At 37.0% G+C, this 27,144-nt stretch overlaps 1 protein-coding gene across 10 annotated transcripts in view; it reads left to right on the forward strand.

The window, feature by feature from the left end:
- KANSL1L (KAT8 regulatory NSL complex subunit 1 like) overlaps positions 1 to 27,144 on the forward strand; it is a 122,502-nt gene that overhangs the window by 74,559 nt on the left and 20,799 nt on the right. For 8 of the 10 annotated variants that reach the window (XM_065930662.1, XM_065930656.1, XM_065930661.1 and 5 more), the window contains 2 exons: positions 7,870 to 8,074; positions 25,411 to 25,576. In XM_065930662.1, the coding sequence (XP_065786734.1) occupies positions 7,870 to 8,074; positions 25,411 to 25,576 (371 nt within the window). The remainder of the gene's footprint in view (positions 1 to 7,869; positions 8,075 to 25,410; positions 25,577 to 27,144) is intronic. The other 2 variants (XM_065930663.1, XM_065930664.1) reach the window with 2 other exon arrangements.

Consider the following 27,144-nt stretch of genomic DNA (forward strand, 5'->3'; position numbering starts at 1 on the left):
ATAAGGGTGGTGTCATCTGCATATCTGAGGTTATTGATATTTCTCCCAGCAATCTTGATTCCACTTGTGCGTCATCCAGCCTGGCATTTCGCATGATGTACTCTGCATATAAGTTAAATAAGCAGGTGACAAGACAATATACCATCTTGACATACTCCTCTCCCAACTTGGAACCAGTCTGTTGTTCCATGTCTGGTTCTAACTGTTGCTTCTTGACCTGTATACAGATTTCTCAGGAGGCAGGTAAGGTGGTTTGGTACTACCATCTCTTGAAGAATTTTCCACAGTTTGTCATGATCCACACATAGAAGAAAATAATAGAACGGGAAAGACTAGAGATCTCTTGAAGAAAATTAGAGATACCAAGGGAACATTTCATGCAAAGATGGGCACAATAAAGGAGAGAAACGGTATGGGCCTAACAGAAGCAGAAGATATTAAGAAGAGGTAGCAAGAATACACAGAACTATACAAAAAATATCTTAATGACCCAGATAACCAGGATGATGTGATCACTCACCTAGAGCCAGACATCGTGGAGTGTGAAGTCAACTGGCCCTTAGGAAGCATCACTGCAAACAAAGCTAGTAGAAGTGATGTAATTCCAGCTGAGGTATTTCAAATCCCGAAAGATGATGCTTTTATCAACAATAACAAATGTAAGTGTTGTACTCAATATGCCAACATATTTGGAAGACTCAGCAGTGGCCATAGAACTGGAAAATATCAGTTTTCATCCCAATCCAAAAGAAAGGCAATAACCAAAGAATGCTCAAACTACCTCACAATTGCACTCATTTACACACTAGCAAAATAATGCTCAAAATTCTCCAAGCGAGGCTTTGACAGTACATGAACCAACAACGTCCAGATATTCAAACTGGATTTAGAAAAGGCAGAGGAACCAGAGATCTAATTTAGAAGGTCATTTTACAGTGTACTTCAGGATTTTCTTGTTGCTATAGTAGAAGAGACTTGTATTTTTAAGTGAATGGGGGATTGTAATTTTCCTACTTAATTCCTAGAGTAGGGAAAATGGGCTGGTTAAGGCACTGTTTTCTCTATATGTAGTAGATAATGCCTGGATCTTGATCCACTGGTCATTTGAGAGAGATGCTTGTTTTTGCCATGTGGAAGACAAGTAATTCCCCTACGAGGCCATTTTAGTGAGTTTCTATAAGGTCCTATTTTATGTAATTTCTTTAAGATATCATTGAGTATATCTGAGTAAATAATGTGTTCATTTCTCCAAATATTATCAGGAAAAATAAAGATAGTAAATTCAACTATTGGCAGGACTCTGGGCATCAGGGAAAGTTTGGAAAAGGTTGCCACCTACTTTAGTTGCTATAGATTGAGGTCATCAAGAAACTCCAAAAGATGAAAAGTAGACTTGAAATAGAGATTACAAATTATGCAAAAATAGTGATTCTTAGGCATGTACTTTATGAATATGTCAGTTTCATAAGGATCTTTTAACAAATCAGCACAAAGTGTGTGGCTTAATATAGGAAATATTTTTTTCTTCCACAGTTCTGGAGGCTAGATGTTGAAATCAAGGTGTCAGGCAGGGCCATACTGTTTCTGAAGATTTAGGGCAGAATCCTTCCTTGCATTTTCCTGGCTTCCTGGCAGTCTTTGGCATTTTGGGCTTATAGACCATTTCTCTTCTGTCTTCACATGCGTGGATGTTATTCCCTGGAATCTCTTCCTGAACTCTTTGTCTCTTCTTACAAGAACATCAGTGACTGGATTTAGGGCCACCCTAATCCACTTTGACATAATTTTACCTCATTAATTACACCTGAAAGTCTGTATTTCCAAGTAGGGTCACAATCTGAGGTTCCTGGTAGATGTACATATTGTGACAACACTCTTCAGCCCCATATAGCAAGTATGGATATTTGTGTATGAGAGTAGATTGATTGAGAACTGGCAGGCTGTTGTAATCTCTTAGATAATACACATTCTAATTTTCTTCTCTGTGTTGAGTTCTGCTTTTCTTAAGTGTGTTTAGTATGAGTACATGAATGTGGGGGAAATGTTGAAAAGTACTAAAACAGTATTTTATATTTTTTTTTTCTAAAACAGTATTTTAAAATTCTGTGTTGAATACTTGTTTTCTGCTGCTATTTCTTGAGATTAGAAGATAAAAATAACTTTATGAAATCTTGTCTGTGTTTTTATGGTTTTAACTTTCTAAATTTATAGCCAGGCCCAAAAGTTTCTTATTTACTAAAAGCGTTTGAGCATGGCATTATAATGATTATTTCAATCCTTCTAAGAATACAGCTTGGCTTAGGCAAAAAGTTATGAAATACTTGAACAAGTTACTAAAAATCCTGGACTATCTTTCATTGAGTTTATTATAAAATAGATTGAAATTAGACTGTTCTTCCTTATTTATTCATCATTTTCTCCACTACCAAGACAAAACAAAGAACTTATCAAATATATGTCCCTATAAGCCCATATCTTTAGATTATTTTATTAATTTTGATACAAATGAATAACATTTGTAGAAATTTATTTTGGTAGGAATTAATATTCAAATATCAGTTAAAAGATTAAATGCTTCACTTCTGGGCCTTTGGTTTCTGTAGTAATCAGAGTAAAATTTTAATTTAAAAAATTCACTTGAAAATTCCATTTATACTCTGTAAAAGTAAATTGAATGCCTGTTGTTATTCATAAATATCTTAACTGCTAAGATTTTCTAGAATTGCAATAGACAATCAGTTATATCAGAAAGTCATTACTATTAGAAAAATTAGGCAGTGTTAATAAAACATGAACTCATGACTTTTGGAATATTTTCTTCAATAAAACTCTTGGTCATTTTGCATTTTTTAAATTAGAAGAAAAAATTTAAACTTTATCCATGCTTTCTCTTTTACAAATCAAAATATCTTACAGCTCTCATCTGCTTTATTAGACTTATACATTTATAATGGGCATATATGATTATAAGCCATATCATAGCTTACTATCAGAAACTAACTGTTATAAGTGAAAGTTAAAAGATTTAGAATGGAACTCAAGGCAGTGTAAATATGTCTTATTTTTCTAAATGCTCTCTTATAACCTTCTATTTATAGCTTCTTTTGGCTCTTAAACTATAATGTTCCATGTTTATTCATTCACTAAACTATTTAGGTAAGGTATGTAGTGTTATATGCTTCTCATATAAGTTATAGGCTTCCCTAGTGACTCAGATGGTAAAGAATCTGCCTGCAATGCAGGAGACCTGGATTCAATCCCTCAGTCCGGAAGATCCCCTGGAGAAGGAAATGGCAACCCACTCTAATATTCTTGCCTGGAGAATTCCATGGACAGAGGAGCCTGGTGAGCTACAATCCATGGAGTTGCAAGGAGTCTAACATGACTGAGCAGCTAACACCTTCACATTATGTGGTGTAATATACATACCCTGTGCAAAGCACAGAGCTGGAGTGATAAATCTGAAAATAATATGTGTGTATATTTCTCCATTCATTCTGTAAATATTTATTGAGCATTGACTGGTTCCAAATAGGAAAAGGAGTACGTCAAGGCTGTATATTGTCACCCTGCTTATTTAACTTATATGCAGAGTACATCATGAGAAACGCTGGACTGGGGGAAGCCCAAGCTGGAATATAGATTGCCGAGAGAAATATCAATCACCTCAGATATGCAGATGACACCACCCTTATGGCAGAAAGTGAAGAAGAACTAAAGAGCCTCTTGATGAAAGTGAAAGAGGAGAGTGAAAAAGTTGACTTAAAACTCAGCATTCAGAAAACTAAGATCATGGCATCTGGTCCCATCACTTCATGGCAAATAGATGGGGAAACAGTGACAGACTTTATTTTGGGGGGTTCCAAAATCACTGCAGATAGTGACTGCAGCCATGAAATTAAAAGACGCTTACTTCTTGGAAGGAAAGTTATGACCAACCTAGACAGCATATTAAAAAACAGAGACATTAGTTTGCCAACAAAGGTTCATCTGGTCAAGGCTGTGGTTTTTCCAGTGGTCATGTATGGATGTGAGAGTTGGACTGTGAAGAAAGCTGAGTGCCGAAGAATTGATGTTTTTGAACTGTGGTGTTGAAGAAGACTCTTGAGAGTCCCTTGGAATGCAAGGAGATCTAACCAGTCCATCCTAAAGGAAGTCAGGCCTGGGTGTTCATTGCAAGGACTGATGTTGAAGCTGAAACTCCAGTACTTTGGCCACCTGATGCGAAGAGCTGACTCATTTGAAAAGACCCTGATGCTGGGAAAGATTGAGGGCAGGAGGAGAAGGGGATGACAGAGGATAAGATGGTTGGATGGCATCACCGACTCAATGGACATGGGTTTGGGTGGACTCCGGGAGTTGGTGATGGATAGGGAGGCCTGGTGTGCTGCGGTTCATGAGGCAGCAAAGAGTCGGACACAACTGAGCGACTGAACTGAACTGTCGTATGCCAAGTATAGTGTCAGGAACTTCTGAGAAAAAGTTAAAACATAGTCTCTGTATTACTTACAGTTTTAGAAAAGGAGAAAGATACTAATCAGATAGTAACACAAATAGTTGTAAAATTGGCATCATGAAAAATACTATAAAGAAAAGAACTCATAAGGTAATTTGACTTTGTCTTTGAAGGGACTATGCAAGGGCTCAAAGACTTACCTGAGGTTCTAACTTTTGAACTGAGAGCCAAGTGGTTATTGGAAATTACGTAAGTGAAGGAGGATGTGAGAAAATGCCTCGAAGCAGATACTACATAAAGTAGGTCTTGTACTGGAGCAAGTGTGAGTTATTTGGAATTAAAAGAGGCAATGTGGCTGGAACACAGGGAAGAAGAGGGAACATAACACATGAGGAGGCTGAGAGAGCAGACCAATCAGGGCCTTTTCCATTAAGGATTTAAGTATTTTTCTCAAAAGCAATGAGAAGGCTTTGAGAGATTTTAAGCAGTTTAGGCATGGGAGGAAAGGGTAAAACAGGACCAGATTTGTTTTCCTGAAAGATTAGAAGGGACTGGATGGAAAAAAGTGTGAATGAGGGGAGCCAGTTACAAGAGTATAGGAGGAATTCTGGCAGAAAAAAGCCTGGATTAAGAAAGTGGTAGTGGAAATGGAGAAAGGTGTAAGCCTAAAAACCCCCTCATTTCTTCCCTCTCCTCAATTATTTAGTTTATTTTAGAGCCAAATTGTACTATCTGCCTATTACACAGTGGCCCTAGGCTATCCTTTTGGAGATTTTTATTGTTCTCTGAATAAAAGCTTCCAGTTAGAAATCTAAAGGAGTGTTATTTGTGTCCTTATCTGGTACTACCCCACTTGTAAAAATGCCATTTCAAAATTAAATGTTGACATTTATTGATAATTTTTGTGACAGTTATGATGGTACTTGACAGCAGCTTATTGTATCCTCAGTTTCTGGAGTTTCCTAGGTGTACCCACAGCTCAGTGGGAAAACTTAGCCTTGTCTCTTATTGAAATGTTTTTCCTTCCCGGGTTTTCTCCTCCTCCTCCCGTGTCTCTTGCGTCTCCTGCATTGTCAGGCAGGTTCTTCACCACTAGTGCCAGGTATTGGATTGTTATCTCCCGAGGGGAAAAATACCCTTGGATTATAGAGTCACTTCGGCAGCATTGTGTTGTCCTCCAGATGATTTCCTTTGTTCTCCTTTTCAGTAAGATTCATCCTCTTTGGTGTACACCATTGGGCAGAATAAGTGAGTTTATCAGTGGTTTGCAATAACCCTTTACGACAGCTTCCCAGGTGGCTCAGTGGTTAAAGGATCTGCCTGCCAGTGTAGGAGATGCAGGTTCAGTATCTGGGTTGGGAAGATCCCCTGGCGGGCTACAGTCCATGGGGTCGCCAAGAGTCTGACGGGACAGAGCGACTAACACTTTCACTTTCATCAGTTATTTATAAAGTGACTGAAGTGCCAACTTTGGTGAGCTTTTTCTGATGATATTGTATTAGTCTTTGAAACTTGAAAATATAACATTTAGGGACACAAATGACAAGCTTTCCATTTATCTTTAAACTAGCCTGTGAGCCTCTCACCAGTTCAAAAGCTGAGAGATGTCATTCAGTGAGAAGACAGTGGCTCACCTCCTCATACCTCCTGCAGGGAAGGGGAAGCAAATGCCCATTAGCAACTAGAGAACTGAACAGAGGAAAGAACTGGTTAACCATGCTCCAGACTGCTAGAATAGAAACTCGTCATTATCCCTAGACATCACCCGAGCAACATCTCTCTAAGGAGCCAGTGCCATCTGCCTAGGGATACTTCCCACTTGCTCTGAGAGCCGCCTTTTGTGCCGGATCTAGTCCTACGTCCCTGAATCCTCACTGTCCTGACGTGATCACCTCTGGTACTAACCACCCACTGTAACCGCTCTTCTTCCTGACCTTGGTTCACTTCTGTACCTGACATGCTTCGTACCTAACTTGATACTGGCTATCACCTATGCCTTCTGTTTACCCTTGACGTGGTAGCCCAGGTCAAAGGCTGGTTTCTCAAGAGCACTTAGCACTTTATACACTTAGCACTTTATACTTAGCACTTTATACACTTGAAGTTTTTATAGTAATACATATATCTTACAAGAAGTAGCATCAGTATATGAGACTGTACCTGTTAATTTGAGAATATTGGTATATCTTAAACCTTTCTCAAATAGACATCTTTAGAATATTTATTAACTGACAATTAAAACATTCATGACTAGAGCTCTCTGAAGACTGAAGTTAATATTTTAAAAATAAAATATTTATCATCAGATTTTTTTTCCCTATACTGGCCTGGCCAATAGACATACTCAATTATATATTTGTATGTAATCACCAAATTCCATATTTTATTATTCTTTTTTGGTTTCACCAACAGATCCATTCAGGTATCCTTATTTCCAGTTTCTTACTACTGTATAAAGTATTCTTGAATTACTTGCTTTATCTGAAAGATAATAGAATATTTTGCAGCCATAAATATTCAAAACCAGTGATACAGCTATAGAAAAACCATATCTTATGTTTACCTTTAAACACTGATTCTACTTAAACCAAATAACACATTTAGAATTTATTTGTGATTAGCAATAGCACATATAGATTCACTTGTTGATCTTAGAATACTAAGTTGGCTAGCTTTTGTTTATATAAATAAGGTTGAACTTGTAGATTATAGTACCTGTAAAGCTGAATATTTTATATGTAATATACTGGTATAAATAAAGTTAAATTTATGTGGAGATAAGCATTAACTCCCTCCTGATGTTCTAAAATATTTAAATAAATATTTAAAAATTAATATGAGAGATAATTATAAAATTATGCTTATTTTCATGTGTAGTTTGTGTGATCTGATAAAATATTTTATAGTTTGTGTCTTCTATGTCATCAGTTTTAAAAAATTCTTAAAATGTAGACAGATTGCATCTTTGTTTCAGAATTCCCTGAAAAGATATGTAATGCTTATGTAAGAGCAGCTAATGATGTAGTGATGAGACGTTATAGCCTTTTTAAAATCTACAATCCTGTGTAAATTCACCCTTATTGAAAAAGAATTTGATGTAAATACTTTTAACACTGTAATATTCATGATTATTGATTTACAGTGAAATTTACATTGTACTACTGAATTCATGTGAGCATCTCTAACCTATGGGATATTTATTTTGCAGGAGAAAATACAGATTCTGTTTTCACAACTTGAAATGTAATTTTCCATTAATATTGATTCTTTCATCAGTTGTTACCACAAAATTGGCTAAAATTAATGCTCCTCTGTCATAATAGATCAAGGTGATTTACATTTAGTTTTCTTTGTCTTTGTTTGTTTGTTTTGTTTTATTCCCTCCACTCCCCAATTATTTCATGGCATTTCAGTGCTTCAGAGAATTTAGATGAGCTCTCTTCCTCCAGTAGCTGGTTGCTTAACCAGAAGCACAGTAAGAAAAGGAGAAAAGACAGGACAAGATTGAAATCTCCATCCCTGACTATCATGAGCACGGCTGCTCGAACAAGGCCACTTCAGAGTTTCCACAAACGAAAACTCTACAGATTGAGCCCAACGTTTTATTGGACTCCACAGGTAAGGTTGCCTTTAGGAAAACATGAACAAAAATTTTACTGTCCATATATTTCACAAGTGACAGGATATGAATTGTACATAGTTATTTAGAAGAAGTGAGGTTTAATAATTTTTTTTAAAATAGCAGTGTATTCTGTAATTCTCACATTTCCATTTTTTTTAAACCATGCTTAAACTAATCTGAAAGAAAATTACATATCAAGTTGATTTTAAAATTTTACCAGTAAGGGTAATAAGACACAGGCATGTTATATATTTGTCTTTTGCTTAGTAAAGAAAAACATAAAAATCTACAGGGCTGTAGTTATTTTGGAGGAAAGACATTACTCTCCCTTTTAAGTTTAGTATTTGTTAAATCTGATGAGCACCCCTTTTTCATGTAAGCAATGAAAGTTTAGATGACCATGCTTACACTTTTTACAAATAAAATATGCTTTACTAAAAGCATTCATTTTGAAAAGTGTGTTTTTCATTTATTAGCAAAATATTAGGTTTACATCTTTCAGTACATATCTTAAATAAACTGTGATGGAGGGCAAAGTAAGTTATCTCTAGTTATCATTAGGTATAACATGGTCTTTTTCTATATTTTAAATAATATGTCAGAGGAAAGGAATTTATCTTTGCTTTAGTATTGTTTTAAGTATTACTACATTAGTTATTTTTAAATATATTTCTATAAAAAAATCAAGATGCTTTGTTTCATTAAAAGGTTTTATAGGATCCTTTTATAAATAGGACTATGAATTCTGACAAATTAATTTTTATCAATAATTTGATTTTTGCCATTTTGTAGTTCAGTTTCTAGTATGCTCTCTCAACTTGAAATTTTTCAAAGTTTTATTTCAGAATTTTCAGAAATTTTACATAATTAATCAACCTAATAGGAAAATATTTAGTTTTTATATAAGAAATTATACTTTATTTAACAATTTTTATTTAAAGTTGCTATAAGCAATAAATATTTGAAATTGATTTTATAATTTCATAGTTATAAATAGAATTGTCTAAGAGAAATATTTCACATATAAATAGGTCTTAATATTCTGACTGGAAGGAATCTATTTGAATAATTTAGAGGATTTGCTCTGTATTGCTAACGTACTATGTATGCCTTAGTAATGTAAAGATTGGCTTAGAAAAGTGAACGAATTTAAAACTTTCAGGAAACAAAGGAGAAAGAAGTCTGATATTATTGTTACTAATAGGCCATATAATTTATCATATTCCAGTCATAAGGCTAAGCATATTCAGTACATTTTTTTTTTTTTTAGTCTTCAAGCATATAACTATGAGGCATTATTAATCCCACCTTTAGATGCAGAAATTGAAGTTTAGGGAGATTAAGTAACTTTCCCAAGGTCATATAGCTAGTAAGAAACAGGTTTGATTCCAAAGCCCATGTTTTTACCAGTTAATATTTACATTGGTAACAACAAGAATCACCCAGCTGTTTTTTGATCAGTATTTTTACTGAAGTGTAGTTGATTTACAGTGTTGTTAATTTTCTGCTGTATAGCTGAGTGATTCAGTTCTATACACACATATATATTTTTTTTTCCTTAATATTCTTTTCATTATGGTTGTCATGGGATATTGAACATAGTTTTCTGTGCTATACAATAGGACCTTGCTATATAAAAGCTGACATCAGCTAACCCCAACTTCCCACTCCATCCCTCCGCCAACCGTGTCCCTTTTAGCAATCACGAGTCTGTTCTCTATGTCTGTGATGCTTTCTGTTTCATAGTTAGGTTCATTTTATCATATTTTGGATTCCACATGTAAGTGATATCATATGGTATTTGTCTTTCTCTTTCTGATATAATTCACTTAGTATGATTATCTCTAGTTGGATCCATGTTGCTGCGAATGGCATTATCTTGTTATTTTTTATGACTGAGTATATTCCACTATACCACATCTGCTTTATCAGTTCATCTGTTGATAGTCACTTAGCTTGTTCCCATGTCTTGGCTATTGTGTACAGTGCTGCTGTGAACATAGGGGTCCATGTATCCTTTTGAATTATAGTTTTGTCTGGATTTATGCCCAGGAGTGGGATAACTGGATCTTATGGTAATTCTATTTTTAGTTTTCTGAGGCACCTCCATACTATTTTCCACAGTGGCTAAACCAGAATTTTTGTTTGTTTGAAATCAGTAAAGACTGTATATTTGGGGGTTGGAGAAGGAGCTTAGTTAAAGGCACTAAGAAATGCACCACGAAAGATTGGTTTTGAAAGATGAACCAAATTTTGAAAGGGTTTCGGTCAAGATAAAGAAAGCACTTGAGTAGTTGGAACAAAGATGGAAAAAAATGTGTGTGTGGATTTGCTATGTGAAAGGGTCTAGAACAATAATGTCTAATAGAACTTTCTGTAATGATGGAAATTTTATGATTATCTGTGCTGTCCAGTATGGTAGCTGCTGCTGCTGCTGCTGCTAAGTCGCTTCAGTCGTATCCGACTCTGTGCGACCCCACAGACAGCAGCCCACCAGACTCCCCCGTCCCTGGGATTCTCCAGGCAAGAACACTGGAGTGGGTTGCCGTTTCCTTCTCCAATGCATGAAAGTGAAAAGCGAAAGTGAAGTCGTGTCCATCTCTTAGCAACCCCATGGTCGCTTCAGTCGTTTCCGACTCTGTGCGACCCCACAGACAGCAGCCTACCAGGCTCCTTCATCCATGGGATTTTCCAGGCAAGAGTACTGGAGTGGGGTGCCATTGCCTTCTCTGATGGTAGCTGCTAAATACATGTAACTACATATGAAATGTGACTAGTGCAGCTGACGAACTGAATTTTTGTTTCTATTAATTTTGATTTAAATGGCCACATTTGGATAATGACCACCAAACTGGATATGACAAGTCTAAACTCAAACTTACCATGATAGCAGTGAGAACACCTGGCACTCATTCTTGTTTTCTAATACCATTCCCTACTGGAAGGAAATGTGGATTGTTAGAGGAATGGCTGAACTCCAGGCTTGGGCAAGAGGGGGTATAAAATAGGCCTGGAACATCTTATTGTTACCAGAAGGCAGGAGGACATATTTTAAAAATGATGATGCATGTCAAGAAAAATAAACAAAAACCCAAGAGCTTGTTTGAACAAGCTTCACTCCTGCTGGCCAAATCTGGGGCTCTTTGAGGATCAGAAGAATTAACAGTAATGAACCTAGTGAAAAAAAGTAGGAAGCCATGAATCTATTCTGATGAGAGAGAGAGAGGATGGAGGGAGAGAAAGGGAAAAGGGAGTACTTTTACATAGAGTAGGATTCTGATTAATGTAGAGTAAGCAGTGAAATGAGACAGTCATTGCAGTAATCATAGTAAAAAATTGGTTGGGTAAGAATCAACAGTGCATGAAAAGTCTGGGGGCAGGATTCAGGTGAGGTGTGATCAGGAGTAAGATTAGTATTATCTTAACAATATGGTAGAGAACCAAACAATAATCTTGCCTGAGTGATAGAAACTAATATGGGAAGGATACAATATCACTATGGGTCTGATACAATATCACTATGAAGTATTCTTAATAGAGATACATAACCTGAATTTAGTCTTAAGGAAACATCAGACAAAGCCAAAATCAGAAACTTGCTATTAAGAAACAAAAACTGGCCTGTATTCTTAAAAAAAAAATCAGTGACATAAAAGCCAAGAAAAGCTGAGGAAATGTTTCAGATTGCAGAGAGACTTAAGATATTTGACAACTGAATGAATATATGATTCAGGTCACAATTCTTTTGGACGGAAAAGATTATGGGGACAATTGAGAAAACTGAACTATTGATGGTTGGTTATATTAAAATATTGTATTGATGCTGAGTTTCCTGAGTGTACTACTTTACAGTTATGTGAGAAAATATCTTTATTCTAAGAAATACACATAAAATGTGTATAGGGATAAAATGACTCAGGCATCTATATTATGTAATAAATTAACTCCTATGCATCTGGCATTGTGCTAGCTATGTAACATCTTTGGCAGAATTTAGAAAATAATTATTTAAGTAATTTTCTATAGTGTTTAATCTAATAGGGTATTGGTTGAGAAAAGCTTATATAAAGGGCAATGGAGAGATGTGGGAGTCTTTCGCTACCAGTAGCATATAGTAGATAGATGGCTGATCAATATTCTCATTGCAACAATTACATGTAAAAGTTATTTTAAAAATCATCAAACTATTCAATACATTAGGGCGACTTGTGGTTTCAGCTCCAGCATGTAAAGAGTTTGAAAGTTGTTGCTCCGGTCCTTACAGCAAGAAGAAGGTGAACAAACTGAAAACTGCCGCCTTTTCATCAGAGAACTGAGGTTGCGGGGCAGACTGCCGCCCTGACGTTTGGAGAGACAGCAAACCAGAGTCACAGCCAAGGTCTGGAGGGGAAACCACAGCAGTCACAAACTAACGGGTTGTTGTTGTTTAGTTGCTCACTTGTGTCCGATTCTTTGCAGCCCCATGGACTGTAGTCTGCCAGGCTCCTCTGTCCATGGGATTTCCCAAGCAAGAATACTGGAGTGGGTTGCCATTTACTTCTCCAAGGGATGTTCCCAACATCTTCTACATTTGCAGGTGGATTCTCTACCACTGAGCTCTTTTATTGACACCCTAACCCCTATTATCTTAGGGGTTATTTGGATATAAGGTTTTTGCAGACATTAGATGAGGTAATTAGGGTAGACCCTAACCCAGTCTGACTGGTGTCCTTATAAAAAGGGAAATTTTTATACATACAGAGTGAATGCCATGTGACGATGAAGACTGAAATCAGAATCAGTTCCTTGGTTCTTTTATAGACCAAGAAACACCAAAGATGGGCAGCAAAAACCAGAAGCTGAGGAGAATAGAATAGGTTCTTGCTGTCTTCAAAAGAAACCAGTCTTGCTGAAACACTGATCTGACTTTTAGCCTCCAAAACTATGAAACAGTAAATTTCTGTTGTTTAAACCACTCAATTGTGGTACTCTGTTATGATAGAGCTAGCAAACTATTACAGTGACCTTATTTGGAAATAGAGTCTTTGTATATACAATTAAGTTGAAGATCTTGAGATAAGATCATTTGGGGGTTAGGATGGGTCCTCAGTCATGTGACTGGTATGCTTATAAGAGAAAGAGAGGTTGGAGGCAGAGAGATACAGAGAAGAAGGACTTGTGAGGACAGAAGCAGAGATTAGAGCTAGGGAATAGGGAACATCAGGACCCACCAGAAGCTGGTAGATGCAAGGAACGGTTCTCCCCTGCAGTCTTCAAAGGAAGCTCAGCCCTGATAAAACCTCAGTTTTGGACTTTAGGCCTCCAGAACTGTGAGAAAATTAATTTCTGTGATTTTAAGCCACCTAATTTATGGCAGTTTGTTATGACAGCCCTAGGAAACTGATACAGAGTGTGGTTCCTAGAAGTAGGAATAATAGATACGTAAAATTGTGGATGTGACTTTGGGATTGGGTAATTGAATCCAGGTTGGAAGGATTTTGAGGTGTGTGGTAATCAAGTCTAGATTCTGATGAAAGCTCAGAAGGAAGTGAAGAGGATACAACACAAAGGTGCTGTCATCTTAGAGAATAGATGTATTGTCATGAACAGAATGTTACCAGAAAGAAATATGAATGTTAAAGGTGATTCTGATAAGATTTCAGGAGATGTTACTAGAAACTGGAAGGAAAGTGATCCTTGTTATAAAATGGTAGAAAAGTTGGTTGAGTAAAACTCTACTGCTGAATGGAAGTCAGAATTTGTAAGCATTGAATTCTTAGATATTTAGCTAGGCAAATTATCAAGCAAAGTGTGGAATTTGCAGTCTGGTTTCTACTTATTGTTTATAGTTAAAATATCAGAGGATATGGGATTCCCAGGTGGCGCTAGTGGTAAAGAACCTGCCTGCCAATGCAGGAGATGTAAGAGATGCTGGTTCGATCCCTCCATCAGAAGGATCCCCTGGAGAAGGGCAACCTGCTCCAGTGTTCTTGCTTGGAGAATTCCATGGACAGAGGAGCCTGGAGGGCTGCAGTCCATAGGGTCTCAAAGAGTAAGACACGGCTGAAGGTGAATTAGCATGCATGTATCGGAGGATATAGATAAATTAGGAAGAAACTGTTAAGCAAAAAGGAACCAGAACTTAATAATTAGGGAAATTCTCATGCTTCTGCAAAAAATTATATAGCATGCACTGGAGAGAATCCAAGGATGTGGCTGGACAATTTTTTGCTAGAGAGATTATGCATATGACCCCAGGATCCAATTTAGCTGAAGCCAGGAAATAGAGAAATCTTGAGAAATCTGTATGCAGGTTAGAACTGGACATGGAACAGTTAAAACTGGACATGGAGCAACAGACTGGTTACAAATCAGGAAAGGAGTACATCAAGGCTGTATATTGTCACCCTGCTTATTTAACTTATATGCAGAGTACATCATGAGAAATGCTGGGCTGGAAGAAGCACAAGCTGGAATCAAGATTGTCAGGAGAAATATCAATAACCTCAGATATGCAGATGACACCACCCCTATGGCAGAAAGCGAAGAAGAGCTAAAGAACCTCTTGATGAAAATGAAAGAGGAGAGTGAAAAAGTTGGCTTAAAACTCAACATTCAGAAAACTAAGATCATGGCATCTGGTCCCATCACTTCATGGCAAACAGATAGGGAAACAATGGAAACAGTGACTGATCTTATTTTCTTGGGCTCCAAAATCACTGCAGATGGTGACTGCAGCCATGAAAGTAAAAGATGCTTGCTCCTTGGAAGGAAAGTTATGACCAACTTAGACAGCATGTTAAAAAGCAGAGACATGACTTTGCCAACAAAGATCTGTCTAGTCAAGGCTGTGGTTTTTCCAGTAATCATGTATGGATGTGAGAGTTGGACTATAAAAAAAGCTGAGCACCAAAGAATTAATGCTTTTGAACTGTGGTGTTGGAGAAGACTCTAGAGAGTCCCTTGGACTGCAAGGAGATCCACCCAGTCCATTCTAAAGGGGATCAGTCCTGAGTGTTCATTGGAAGGACTGATGTTGAAGCTGAAGCTCCAATAGTTTGGCCACCTGATGCAAAGAGCTGACTCATTTGAAAAGACCCTGATGCTGGGAAAGATTGAAGGTGGGAGGAGAAGGGGATGACAGAGGATGAGATGTTTGGATGGCATCACTGACTCTATGGATCTAAGTTTGAGTAACTCTGGGAGTGGGTGATGGACAGGGAGGTCTGACGCACCGCAGTCCATGGAGTCGCAAAGAGTCAGACATGACTGAGCAGCTGAATTGAACTCAGGAAATAGAGACGGCATTATTCAGATAAGATCTAGGGAAAACCCTCTTGTCTAATGACAGGGGTCATCTTGACATACAGGGAGACCCACCAGGTTTTTGAGAATGTTATATTAACATTACTGGCTTATATTGAAAAGGTCAGAAACTGCACAAAATAAAAGTTTTTAGACCCTCAAAATTTTAGTCAGGCAATGCATGATAGAGCTACTCAGTAACAACCTTCTGAAAAAAAGTAGTAACCTTCTGAAAAAAAAGAAGGTAAATCATAGACCTAAATGTGAAAGGAGAACAATAAAACTAGAAGAAAACAATATCTTCATGTCTCTGGGGATAGTCAACTTCTTAAACAGGACATAAACAATACTAGTCATAAAAGGAAAATTGTTAATTTGGACTTTGTTAAAATTATGAACCTATTTCCATTAAAGACAGCATCAAAAAGATCAATAAAGTATACACTGAGTTAAGACACTTGCTGTATGTGTGTATTTATATGTCTATATATATATATCCAACAAAGATGTTGTATCCTGAATATATTAATAATTGTGAAAGTGAAGGTGTTAGTTGCTTAGTCATATCTGACTCTTTGTGACCCCACGGACTGTAACCCACCAGACTCCTCAGTCCATGGGATTCTCCAGGCAAGAATACTGGAATGGGTTGCCATGCCCTTCTCCAGTGGATCTTTCCGACCCAGGGATTGAACCCAGGTCTCCAGTATTGCAGGCAGATTCTCTACTGTTTAAGCCACATGGGAAGTCATTAATAATTAAATTCCTAAAAAATAAGAAAATAGCAATCCAATTAAAAATAGGCATAACCCAGAGTTATAAACTTTAAAATGGTTAAAATAGTAAACTTTTATGGGTATTTTACTACAGTAAGAACTTCTTTTAAATAAAAAACCAGAAGATTGAACAGATCTTTCATAGAGGAGGGGTATCCAAATGGACAAGTATATAAAAATGTGTTTAAAATTATTACTCATCAAGGGAATGCAGTTAAAACTACAGTGAAATACACTGCATACATCTGTCCTTATAATTCATCAGTTCTACTCTTAGGAACTTTCCCAGGAGAAATGAATACATTTATACACAAAAAGACATATATAAGAATTATTGTAATTCTTCCCACCCAGGTAGCGCTAGTAGTAAAGAACCCGCCTACCAGTGCAGGAGACAGAAGGGACGTAAGTTTAATCCCTGGGTCGAGAAGATCCCCTGGAGAAGGAAATGGCAACCCACTCCAGTATTCTTGCCTGGAAAATCCTGTGGACAGAGAAGCCTGTTGGGCTACAGTCCATAGGGCTGCAAAGAGTCGGACACAACTGAAGCAACTTAACACACATTGTAATAGCTTTACTTAGTAAAAGTCTGAAACTAAAGCAATCTAAGTATCTATCAGCAGAATTGTGGCATATCAGTAAAAAGGATAGACTACTATTCAATAGCTTAGGTGTGTTTCCCAGAATTATGTTGGCTGAAAGAAAAGAGTACATACTGTATATTAAACATGGATAAAAGTTAGCAGTGATAGAAGTTACAATTGTGGTTACTTGAGTGCAAGTGGTAGGAGTTGACCAGGAAAGGGTACAGCCAAGATTTCTGGGTTGTTGGAACTGCCCTGTATCTCGGTCATGGTGATGGTGGATGTTACATGTATATGTGTGCAAAGATTGACCATGATATGTATCTTCTTCACTAGAGAAGTATGTACGGGTTCATGCTACACTGAGTTAGCCCATCCTTATTTTGGTCATCTCTTTTTACGTAAGAAACCATCCCCACATTTAGTGGTTTAAAAACAATTTATTCCCTCATGATTCTGTAAGTTACCTGAGTGGTTCTTCTTTCAGTCTTGCCTAAGGGATCTCATACAGTTACAGTAAGATGGCAGCTGGGGCTGGAGTCATCTAGGGTTTTGAATGGGCTAGAATACTTGGGTTTCATTCTCTCTTTATGTAATCTCAGAGCCTTTCCATGGAGCTTCTCCACCAAATTTTTCTTGAGCACAGTAGTTTTACTTGGTGATCCAGATTCTCAAAAATGCAAATATGAAAGTTGTCAGTGTTTTTTAAGACTTCGGTGTGGAATTAGTGCAGTTTTATTGGTTAAAGGGAATCCATGCAGGATTTAATGTGGGAGAGACTATTCAAGGGCAAGAATACTAGGAACCATCAGTAGGGACTACCACTGACCATCTCTGATTCCCAGTTACTGACATCTTATATGTAAAAATGGCCTAATATTTTCCCCTCAGTTCAGTTCAATTCAGTTGCTCAGTTGTGTCCGACTCTGTGACCCCATGGGCTTCAGCGCGTCAGGCCTCCCTGTCCATCACCAACTCCCGGAGCTTCCTCAAACTCATGGCCATTGAGTCGGTGATGCCATCCAACCATCTCATCCTCTGTCGTCTCCTTCTCCCCCCACCTTAAATCTTTCCCAACATCAGGGTCTTTTCAAATGAGTCAGTTCTTCACATCAGGTGGCCAATGTATTGGAGTTTCAGCCCCAGTACTTCTTTTCCCCTGAAGACCTCTAATTTCTCATCTCATTACCTCATTAGGTTCAGGCTTAAAATCTTAAAATCATCCTCTTAAATCATGTCCAGGTACCTGCACTGAGGCTTTTTATGTATGGCTTCCCAAGTGTAGTTCTTTAGGTTTAGCTCCTCCTGTGTGGTTTCTATGGGTAGAAAGATTTGTGAACTAATGTTATTAGTTATTTGATTTATACCCAACATATAATAGTGAGACAAGGATAATCAGAAGAAATACTGCTCAGACAAGGGGGAATGGGAAAAATATAGCAGTTCTGAAATACACAAGTTACTACATGTTGCAGGTTTGTTCATGTGGGCCTGTTCCTCTGGAAATGGTTCTTTCCTAGCTATTAGTGCTGCCCTAGCAATTCCTGGCTACATCCTCTGAGTAACCGTTTCTTTTCCATAAAAAGAAGCACCTTTTAAAATATGTAGTGGTTTTCTCAGCATGCTTCCTCTCTGTAAAAGACTGAAGGCCCAGAGGTCTTGTCATTTTGAGCTGCTTCTGTCTTAGTACAAGTTCAAGTCTAAAACTTTGTGGTGTTCCTGTGTATCACATTGAAATAAACTCCATTATAGAAAAATCATATCTGCATACCTCTTCAACACAGGCCCTTATTGGGTTTTGGACTCTGTGTGAGGCTGCTGTGGGACAATATTCTAAAGATACTTCATGGCATTTTTTGTGTAACACACACCTTTAAGATTCTTATGCGCCCTCTTGTCTACATGCGAGGATCTGCGAACATGTCCCAAACCTTTCTAAGGTCTTCGTTTTCCAGTCTCATCTCTGAGATCCTGATCTTGAGCCCACAGTTTTACTGGCAGCTCTCTGGATTTGATCTTTGTACTGATGTCATGTCTTACTGTGTGAAACTTTTGCTGTCTGGAGTGGCTGTAAATGAGAAAGTCTTTATTTTTGAACCCATCAAGTCTTAGTTCTGTATTTGCTTTAAATTTTGCTTGAAAACTTAGCTCCTTTTGTAACCAAGCTCATCAGTCCATCCATTCTTAATCATAGGCAGTTAAGTGAACAATTGACACTGTAAATATTCTGCCTAGAAACCTCCTTAGCTAGATCTATGAATTCACTATGTACCTTTTTTATCCTCCATATTTTTATAGGCAACTGTTACACTACTTGTTCTGTCAGAGCAATAAAATAAAAGAAATAGAGGTAAAAGGATTAGGATAATTATTTAGAATCATCATTTGTAGAGGTTATGATCCCTTTGCTGGGCAAAATTAATAAAAAGCATAATTTAGTATGCATTTTTACTTGATTTTGTCCCTTTTACAATACTAATCTCTAATAAAATGTCAAATAATAATAGCTAATATTTATTAATCAATTATTATATGCCAGACACTATTTCAACTTATGAATACCTTATACATATTTCTTCTTTCATGCCCAATTTTATATGAGAAAACTGAGGGGAAAAAAAAGGAATTGGAAGATATAAAAATAAATGAATAAATATAAAGGCTAGAGGAGAAGATCTAGCATATGTGTTCACAGAGGGAAACATCAAGGATAGCTGGCTTCTGGAACCACTTTTTTCCTGGAGCTTTGACAGAAATTTTCAAAATTGGTGCAGTTGCTAGTAGATGATGGTTATGGGGGATGCTGTTGGGCTTTTTTTTGAGACCTGAAACACACGGCCAGTTTTCACTTCAGAACATTTTTGAATGTTTTTCTCATGCTGCTGCTGCTGCTAAGTCACTTGAGTCATGTCCGACTGTGTGCAACCCCATAGACGGCAGCCCACCAGGCTCCCCCGTCCCTGTGATTCTCCAGGTAAGAACACTGGAGTGGGTTGCCATTTCCTTCTCCAATGCATGAAAGTGAAAAATGAAAGTGAAGACGCTCAGTCGTGTCTGACTCTTAGTGACCCCATGGACTGCAGCCCACCAGGCTCCTCCATCCATGGAATTTTCCAGGCAAGAGTACTGGAGTGGGGTGCCATTGCCTTCTCTGGTTTTCCTCATAACACTTGCTAAATACTCTCTGGGCTGCAGAGAACAGTAGGCTTAAAAAAATCATCAGTGACAAAACCCCTTCAAAGCAGGGTGGCACTCTCAGTGTACTGTTAAGATTTTTTTCTTAAGGTCTGAATGATTAGGGGAAAGTGTGTAAAATACACCAAACACTTAACTGAAAATCTTGAAGAGCCAAGAACAAATTCGGTATAGAAAACCACATGAGGGCCGCAGCCTAAACTTAACTGAGCACACTCCCCAAGTAGATTAAAGGAGAGAAACCTGCAGTTTATCTGCTTAGCAGTGGGGAAAGAGAATCCTCTATGGAGAAAGATTACATCATTTGGAGCCTTTATGATTTTTAAAAATATACCATCTGACATTCAATCAAAAATTACTAGGCATCCCAAAAGATATGACCAGATGACTAGCCTTCAAGAGAGAAAAAGATTACATTACTAAGATCCAGTTAGCGATGGAGCATGCCTTATGCTTACCTGTTACGGGCGCGCTGTGCTGCGCTTAGTCGCTCAGTCCTGTCTGACTCTTTGGGACCCCAAGGACTGTAGCCCTCCAGTCTCTGTCCATGGGCATTCTCCGGGCACGAATACTGCTGTGGGTTGCCATACCCTCCTCCAGGGATCTTCCTAACCCAGGGATCAAACCCAGGTCTCCCACATTGCAGGTGGATTCTTTACCAGCTGAGTCACCAGGGAAGCCCAAGAATACTGAAGTGGGTAGCCTATCCCTTCTCCAGGGGATCTTCCTGTCCCCAGAATTGAACTGGGGTCTTCTGCATTTCAGGTGGATTCTTTACCAGCTGAACTACCAGGAAAGCCGCAATGGAGTATAAGATATAGTTAATGAACCAAAAGACTTATTAAGATAAAATACTCAAATAGAAGCACAGAGATAAAAATAGAAAAAAAAATACACAAACAGAATTAGAGAACTGTGAATTAGTGAAAAAAATTAACCATATATGTTATTGGACTCTAGAAGAAAGGAGAGAAAATAGGGGGGAAGTAACATTTGAACAGATAATAATAGTATTTCCAAAACTAAAGCAGGACATCAGCCAATAGATACAAATTCTCTGAAACTCAAAAATAACACATACATAGAAATTATATCAAGACATAGGAGGCCTGCTAAAAAGTGAGAACACAGAAAAATATTAAAAGTAGTCAGGGTAAAAAAGATATATTACCTTCAAATGAGGTGAACAATAAGACTTAACTCCTAGGTAGAAGGAGCTTCCCAGGTGGCACTGCTGGTAAAGAACCTGCCCGCCAGTGCGGGAGCTACACGAGATGCAGGTTCCACCCCTGGGTTGGGCAGATTCCCTGGAGGAGGAAATGGCAAGTCACTCCAGTATTCTTGACTGGAGAATCCCATGATCAGAGGAGCCTGGAGGGCTACAGTCCATAGGTTGCAGAGTCTGACATGACTGAAGTGACTTAGCATGCATGCACACTGAGTAGAAATAATGGAAACCAGATGAAAATGTGAATATTCTTAAAGTGCTGAAAGAAAAAAAAAAGTCAAGCTGGTATTCTATATCCATAAAAATATCCTTTAAAATGATGATATACAAATGTTTCAGATAAATAAAAATGGAGGGAATTTGTTGACAGCAAGTCTACACTGATAATAATGACAACAGGAGAAGGAACATGATCCTATATGGAAACAGAATTGTAGAAACAAGTAAAGAACAATGGAAAGAATAAATATATGGGTATTATAAATGTTGACAATAAAAATAATGGTAGTATAATGTAGTGTTTTAACTATATACATGTTACAATACAAGGGAATTGAAATGCATTACAACAGTAACAAAGAGGAGACTGAATGGAGTTTAAAAGTGTTCTAATGTTCCACTGTTTTCAGGGAAGTGGTAAAAGAAATAATTTGTTTTATACTCTAAAAGCCATAAGTTACATATGTATTGTAATCTCTAGGAAAACCAAATAAAAGAAAAGGGAAGAATGTATAAGTTTAAGTTAATTGAGGGGAAAAACATGACAAAATATTTTATCAATCCTAATAAACCAGACTCAGTGAAACATAAGAACAAACATACATATGCAAAAAATTTCCATATGCAGTATAGAAAATAAATCGTTTCTAGTTCTTTGCAAAGAAATTGTTAAATCCCTAGCAAAATTCCTCAAGAAAAATTGAAAGTTGCTTTGACATTTATAAATTTGTTAATGTAGTAACCCATATTAAGAAAAGTCATCATTTCAATAGATGGATAAAAAGTATATGATTAAGTTAAATATTAACATAGTTAAAAAAAATACTTTGGCAGAGAAGGCATACATCCTGATAAAGAGCATACAAAAAAAATCTGCAATCATTCTTAATCCTTGTAATTTTTAATTATGAAAAATTAGAAGCATTTACTGTATAATAAAGGACAAAACAATGTGTCTCTTGGCCATTTCTATTCATTATTGAACTGGTGAGCCTATCCAACATGTTTGGAACCTTATAAATAAAAATAGTTAAAGGTTTTAGGACTAAATGAAAGAATCTAAACTGTCGTGACTCGTAGAGGATATATTTGATTAACGGAAAAACCTATCTAGGAACCAGGCTCCTCCTGAATTTTTGTTTGCCCTTTTGAGCATTATCCTTCCTCACAAGACTGGGAGGGCAGGACAGGGCTCACCACCACAGGTGGAAGAATGGGGTGCTAAATGACGACCTAAAGGGAAGTTTCTAAAGGTTGCCCAGATGACTACTCTTCATAGTGTTCTGACTAGAACTTAGTAATTTTTAGATGCAAGGACACTTGAGAAATATGCCCAACTGAAAATCAGGAGTTTTAGAACAGGGAGGAAGCCAGCACAGATAGTGGGAGGAAAGTAGCCATCTTCACCACAGGCTCAGGGAGGCAGGACAGGAAGAGAAGTATCAAAGGTATTGGCATTGTTCTGTTTCTAAAAGTAGGATTCTGTATTTAGGTGCTTTTTAAACATTATTTTATACCTTCTTCTGTATATATGAAATGGTTCATTACTAAAATTAAAACATATACTGGATAGTTTTCAGGCTTTACTTTACTTGAATCTTATGCAGCATATGGTATTGTTGATCACTCCCTCTAGACATTTGAATTTTTATTGGCAAGAATCTCCAGGTTTTTCTCTTATTTCTCCATCCATTCCTTTTCAGCCTCCTGGGCTTCACTTTCTCTGCAGGGGAAAAAAGGCCTTTTCCTAGATGCCCCTCACTTGTCTCCATAATTATTTAGGATAGTTTCAAATTGGCTAATGGGTTTCCTGGATTTGGAAAAATTGCAAGAGAAAACTAATTACATGGTAAATATTCAGATTTTATCACCTTTTATTCATAATGTTCTAGCCATACATGGAAAAAAGAGAGGTTAGCACATTTTTTTCTTTGTAATTTTAAATAATTGTTCCTTATATCTTTTTGAACTACATCATAAAAGAACAAATAATTCTAGAGTGAGTCAAAAGTACCAGTGCATCTTGTAAAGGTAAGAAATTGCAACTGTTCCCACAGATGTATAGCATCATTAGAATAAATTTTGGAAATTACTCACAGCTTTATTATCATGTCCCACATGTTATATCTTCTTACAAAATCATCAATTTGCTTGACCACCCAGTATAACGACTGCATTTCCTAGACTTCTTGCAGCTGGGTATGATTAGCTGACCTAAGTCTTGGCCAGTGCAATATAAACAGAAGTCATTACATGATAAATTTTAGCATATATACACAGGAACTATTTTTCCCCCAGTGGAATAGTCTCAGGCACATATGCATTTGAAAATTCTATTCACTTAAGTTTTTTAAAAAGCAAATGAGATAAAATTCATTTGGTCAGCACTCAAGCTTCAACCATATGTTAGGGGTTGTGTCAGGTCCCAGGAATACAGGATTGAACAAATTATAGTTCCATCCTTCAAGGAGCTCACAGTCCAAAGGAAATCTAGTGAAATGCTATGGCAGGCATGGCTATGCCTCTCTCTGTCAACACAGAGAGAACATGCAAGTTAGCCAGGAAACTCAAACTCAAGAAAGTTGACAAACTTAATGTAAGTTTACAAAGTAATTTTTTTTTTATATAGCATCTAAAATTCTGTTATTATGAGCATTTTAAATATCATTTAATTAAAAAAAGGAGTCCTAATGATACTGTAGTAGGTGGAGGTAAGAGGTGACAGAAGGAACACAACTATTAACTTTTAAAATATTTTTTCTGTTTTATAGATTTTTTTTCATTGGTTGTATCCTTATCTGCTCAGTCATGTCCAAATGAGTTAGTCGCTCAGTCATGTCCAACTCTTTGTGACCCCATGGACTTTTGCCAGCCAGGCTCCTCTGTCCATGGGATTCTCCAGGCAAGAATACTGGAGTGGGTTGTCATTCCCTTCTCCAGGGAATCTTGCCGACGCAGGGATTGAACCCGGGTCTCCTACATTGCAGACTGATTCTTTATCATCTGAGCCACCAGAGAAGCCCAACTATATAACCAGAAAAAAATAATTATGTAGCAGTGTAACTTTTTTTATTTAGCAACATGGTTTTCATGAGATTTCTGGAATCTTAACTTTACCTTAAACTCAGACTCATGTAACATATTGCATATTTTATACATATCTTTTTTTCTTTTTTTTTTATTGAAGGATAATTGCTTTACAGAATTTTGCTGTTTTCTGTCAAACCTCAACATGAATCAGCCACAGGTACACACATATCCCCTCCCTTTTGACCCTCCCTCCCATCTCCCTCCCCATCCCACCCCCCTAGGTTCATACAGAGCCCGTCTGAGTTTCCTGAGCCACACAGCAAATTCCTGTTGGCTATCTATTTTACATATGGTCATGTAATTAATGTTTTATTTTAAATTCAGTTTTATTTAATGTAAATATATGATATTCTTCATAGTGTTTCACTGTTGTTCCAGTGTAGATATTGCCTGGCATTATAATTCAAAGCAGACTCTAGTTTCACTCATTGGTTATAATAGATTAGAAGGAGGAAAACAGTACAGTTGACCCTGGAACAAGGTGGGGTTAGAGGCATCAACCCCCACACAGAAAGAAAAAAAAAAGGTCTAAGGTCTATGTATAACGTTATAGTCAGTTGACCTTCCTCCCTGTCTGTGGTTCAGCATCCAAGGATTCAGCCAACCATGGCTCATGTAATCCTATAGTACCTATTAAGTGAAAAAAAAAAACCCTGCATATAAGTGGACCTGCATAGTTCAAGCCTGTGTTCAAGAGTCAGCTGTATGCACAATTCTTCTTAATATGGTACCTGCTCAGTATCGCATTTCTCACTAATCTGAAGTGTAATCATTTTCTTTTGACCTAAAGTTGTTCAAACTCATTTCTCTTTTTTATAAAGTGCTCTCTCCAAGGTGATTCAGTAATCCAGGACTTCTTGCTGATATCATTCACACACTGGACTATAACTGTTATATTCTCTCTCAATCAGTTTTCCAAAAAAATGAAGTCTTTAAATTATCTTTTTTCCTTACAGACTTTGCCTTCAAAAGAAACAAGGTTTTTAAATACCACACAGATGCCTTGCCTGCAGTCAGCTTCAATTTGGAGTAGCTGTGAACACAATTCAAAGTCTCAAATGTTAACGGAACATGTATCAGAGTTAGATTCTTCTTTCCATTCTGTTCTATCATTGCCATCAGGTAAACCTCCTTATAAATTAATTAATGAATTAATTAATGTCTTTGCAAGTTGATTTTTTAATTCCTTGGAAACCATTTTGACTCACTTTGCAAAGTACTTAGCTTTTGATCTCCCTTTGAGTGTTAAATTTTTAACATTTTGTTGATAATATGGCTATGCTATTGAAATGTTTCTCAGTAAGTCAGGGTTCTTTTTCTAATGTGTTTTTTTTTCTCATGGAGTTTTCCCACCATATAGTATTCCCCCATCTATAATCAGCATTGAATTTCAGAGAAGAAAATTGTCCCTCTTTAGATGTACTCAACTTTTGAACCTCAAAAATACCAGTAATCTACCATGGAGCGGATGAAGCGTTAAATAAATCCCTGTGTCCCCTAACATGGCTTTAAGTTTCTCTCCAGTTCCTGTTTTCTGTTTGAATGTTTCCAGTCTTATGTACATTGAAACTAAAGTAAATATTTAGGATAAAAAAAGAAGACATTCTTCACACTGGTTATCTCAAGTTCATCTTTTTATGGGAAGATATCTCAAATGAGCTTCTGTTTCCTTCTCAGCTTTTGGTTCTAATCATCCAGGGACTGCTCTTTGTAAAGCGCCATTTCTTGTACCTGTTCCAGCCCTGAAGCTTAGTTTGGTTTTTACCAATATTACAGTGGTTTCTTAGCTATACCATACATTGAAGTAAGCTCCTGGTAGGAGCTGTTTTACTGTATCTTTGAGGAAACCTTAATAATAGAAAGAAAACATAAAATTTATGACAATAATAACACAGCCAACATTTGATCTTAGAATACACTGGATTCTATAAGCACATTACATTTTCCTCTAATTCTTGCAGCAACCCCATGAGAGTGATTGTTGTCTTCTTTATCTTACATCTAAGAACATTGAGGCTTAGAGATGTTAAATTACTCATCCAAGAGTACACAGCTAGTAAATAATGGAGACAGGATTTGACCTGAAGTCATTCTCCAGAGCCATACTCCTAACCATACTCTTTACTGCCTCTCTGTTTTCTTATTAGCAAATTTGTTTCTGATGAAAAAACCTGAGATCTGGCATAAGTATGTTTCATCCTACTAATGTTACATCTAATAAATTAAGATTAGCTTTCTTACCTACTAGTTAGGGTTCTGTTTCTTCTTGTGTTCATTTAATAAAAATCTGAATGCCTGCTGTATACTAGGTATGATAGGAAAATAAATACAAATAAATCCCTCAAGGTACTTGCATTCCAATTTTACAACTGAAATATAAACTATTAAGTGGAATAAAGTGTTATGAAATTTTAATAAAAGCTCACAGGTTACAGGGTGGGTTCTAAGGAAGGAATATGAGTAAAACAAGCACCTTCCCTACTTATGTCAGGTTTTCCAACAACTAAAGAACAGTGGTACAATAGGTGATGCTCTATATAAATAGGTGATATTTCTTTGGAGAAACTTGTTTTGGTAATTGGAAATATCAGAATCCTGAAATGTTTACGCAGTATATTTAATTTGTATTCTTATTTTCATTTTGTTATATAGTTTTCTTATGGTCTTAGTATAGTGATAGCATTGAAAGC

Source organism: Muntiacus reevesi, chromosome 3, assembly GCF_963930625.1.
Source record: "Muntiacus reevesi chromosome 3, mMunRee1.1, whole genome shotgun sequence".
Taxonomy (NCBI): Eukaryota; Metazoa; Chordata; class Mammalia; order Artiodactyla; family Cervidae; genus Muntiacus; species Muntiacus reevesi.